The sequence below is a fragment of the Pelophylax lessonae genome (genome assembly GCF_965119305.1).
Source record: "Pelophylax lessonae genome assembly, chromosome: 4".
In the NCBI taxonomy this organism is placed as follows: domain Eukaryota; kingdom Metazoa; phylum Chordata; class Amphibia; order Anura; family Ranidae; genus Pelophylax; species Pelophylax lessonae.
Genome location: NC_138771.1, coordinates 526,752,038 through 526,754,966, shown reverse-complemented (window position 1 = coordinate 526,754,966; position 2,929 = coordinate 526,752,038). Strand labels below are relative to the sequence as shown.

Below are 2,929 nucleotides of genomic sequence, written 5' to 3'. Positions count from 1 at the left end.
AAGAAGCCAAGTGATTAGAGGAAAAGCGTTTTGCGCACAAGCACTGGGACTGTGTGTTAGATGGTCTGGAGGACTAAAGCATGAGTCCTCAGCAGTAAAGCTACAAAAGAGCCACAAGGCTGAATATTTTTAGTTTACCATATTGATGGTGAGAACCTCTGCATGGAAAGACTTTCCTTTGTGAACTTTTGCTTTCTTTCTCCTAAATAAAAGTGGGCCCTGAAACGTACTTCTGGTGTGGAGTAAACTCACTGTTTTGCACTACCAAAGCTACAATACCACCATAGAGGTATTTTTATTTTATTCAGCTTTTTTTTTTTTAATCTTTATTATAAAGTTAAAATTAAGTTTTGGTTTTGTTATAGCTTTATTTTATATAGCCTTTCTTGTATATTTGGAGTGGACCCAGACTTCTGTCTTGTTTTGGTATATTGAGACAGGCCCGGAGCAAAAAAAAAAAAAAAAAAAAAATAGGCGTAGGGCCTCATGAGGGGGTGAACAGGGGACACGGCATGGAAGGGGTTAATGGTGGGGCTGTGGCCGGTGGTCAAGGGTGGCCATTGGCTAGCAAAAGGTGGGGTGGGGCAATGGCCTGGTATCACTGGGGGGGGGGGCTTGGAATCTGCAGCAGTGCCTCGTGGGATCGCTGGAAGGAAGAAGAATCCCCCTGCTGCGGCACTGCTGTTCCTTGCTGTTCTTTATGGAGGACTTGGATGTACTGTTGGGCAGGCTCAGGGAGGCGGCCGCCTCGCAGGGGCCTGACTGGTTGCGGGCTCAGGTCTCCTCTCTGCTCACAGGGGAGCCTGCTGCGGTGGGGGACGGGCGTTCCCGCGCTCGGCGGTCACGGCCGCCGGAGCGTTTCAGCCCTCCTGTGTCCCCCCGAGCTGTGCGCCATCTTGGGAGCCCACACGTGGACCCTCCAGGCTCGCCGGTCCAGCGTTCTCCTGCTGGGGCCGGCGGGGCCCCTGGGAGGAATCCCCGGCAGCGGCGGAGCTCGGCCGGGCGGGGTCCCGCTCGCTCATCCTTGCAGACCCCGCCTGCTCGTCGGATGACTTCCGGATCTTTGGCCGTCCCGGCCGGTGTGGATCGTGCGGCCGGGACGGCTCAGCGAGGGAGGCGGCTTCCAGCGGGCACCGGCCTATCGGAGGGAGCGGCCGGAGGCTCCGGTCGGCGCACGCCCGGTGCGTTGGAGCGGTCGGAGGGAGCGGCGGTGGATGGCTGTGCGGGGCCTAGCCGGAAGAGGCCCAGACGTGGAGACGGTGGAGCGGCGGCCGGTCGGCGGCAGGGGGGGGAGGGCAGTCGGCCTGACCCCGTGATGCCTTCCAGGAGCGGTCCGGAGGAAGAGCCTGCGGTGCTGGAGGAGCGTTCTGAGGGGGAGCTGTCGGGCTCTGACGACGATGCGGTCCTTGATCCTTTGCCAGCGGGGGATGCCGGATCGGCGGCGGCGGGGCCTGGCCCCGCTCGGCTTGGTGAGTCTTTACATGTCACTTCCTCTGTTTTGTCAGTGTTGCAGGCTCTGTCTGGGGGGTTGGGGGCGGGGCCTAGCCGGGGGGGGTTCGGGGGAGCGGTGGGGGTGCCTTGTGAGTCGGGGGCTCCTGCTGCCCCTCCTCTGGCGGGACGTGGGCTCGGGGGGGCTGGGGGGGTGCCTCGGGAGTCGGGGGCTCCGGCTGCCGCGCCCGTGGGGGAACGTGGCCCCGCTGCTTCTGGAGTGGGGGCTGGACTGGGGGATCTGCTGGCGGGGCTGCGCTCTTTGGTGCAACGCTTCGATGGCTCGGGTGGCGGTGCGCCTACTGCGGCGTGGGGCCAGGTGCCGCCCCCCGGCCTGGCGGCGGACAGTGTGGCAGCGGCTGGGACTGGATCGGTGGCTGCCGCTCCTGGGACGGCTGTTCCGGTGGCAGTGGTGGCGCCGCCGGCGCAGACGGCGGGGGACAAGGCCGCGGACCCCAAGACTACAGGTAAGGATGTGGATTCTGTTCGGCTCGCGGATGCGGCCAAGTGTGAGGTTTACGTGTGCTTTGAGGGCCCCTTGGGGGCGCACCTTAAGCCCGAGGTCAGGGAGAAGATTTGGAAGGATGAATATGTCGAAATATTCACCTTGCTTCCTTTGGAGAAGTTCAATTTGGATCGGGTGAAGCCGGAGGAGACCAAGAAGGAGGACGAGGAGCGTCGGCGCTATAGGTTGATTCCGCGCACTTTTGGTAACTGGCTGCAGGCCTTCGCCATTTTTGCGAGCGTGGTGGGGGAGAAACGGCCGGAGCATTGCTCCGCCTTGTTTTGTTACTTGGATGCGATTGGGGAGGCGTACAGGGTGTATGGTGGGGTTGCTTGGCTTCGGTATGACGAGCAATTCCGCCAACGTAAGGCGGTTCGCCCTGCGTTGCGCTGGGATCATAAGGACATTAGCCTGTGGATGCGCCTCATGACGTCGGCGAGGGCCTCGCCATCCCCTTTTCCTGGGACGGCCGGTGGTCAGAACTCCCCTGGACAGCCGGCCACAAGACGTAGGGGTTTCTGCTGGCAGTTTAACGAAGGGGCGTGTAAGTTCGGGTCTGCGTGCCGTTTCAAGCATGAGTGCTCCGGATGCGGAGGCGCACACCCCCTCTCCCGTTGTTTTAAACAAGGTAAGTCGCGTTCCGGAGACGCTCAGCAGAAGAGGGAAGACGCCGGTGATGGTGGAAAGGATGCGTCCTTTTCTAAGTAGGTATCCGGATCGGGCGGCTGCTCGTTTGCTGGAATCTGGGTTTTCGGTGGGGTTTGTCATTCCGTGTGTTATGACCGCTGTCCCCCCGGTGGCGGACAACTTGCGGTCGACACGTCTGAATCCGGGGGGGGGTGTCGGACAAGTTGGCAAAGGAGGTGGCATTGGGCCGCATGGCAGGGCCTTTCGCCCTGCCGCCTTTGGTCGACCTGGTGGTATCCCCTTTGGGAT

At 61.1% G+C, this 2,929-nt stretch overlaps 1 protein-coding gene across 1 annotated transcript; it reads left to right on the top strand.

The window, feature by feature from the left end:
• Positions 1–1,315: 1,315 nt before the first annotated feature.
• On the top strand, positions 1,316–2,701 carry LOC309554656 (uncharacterized protein; the record flags this gene model as incomplete). The annotated part of the gene is made up of 1 exon (XM_082256369.1): positions 1,316–2,701. One exon carries the CDS (start codon positions 1,316–1,318, stop codon positions 2,699–2,701), a length of 1,386 nt encoding a protein of 461 aa, XP_082112495.1.
• Positions 2,702–2,929: the final 228 nt, after the last annotated feature.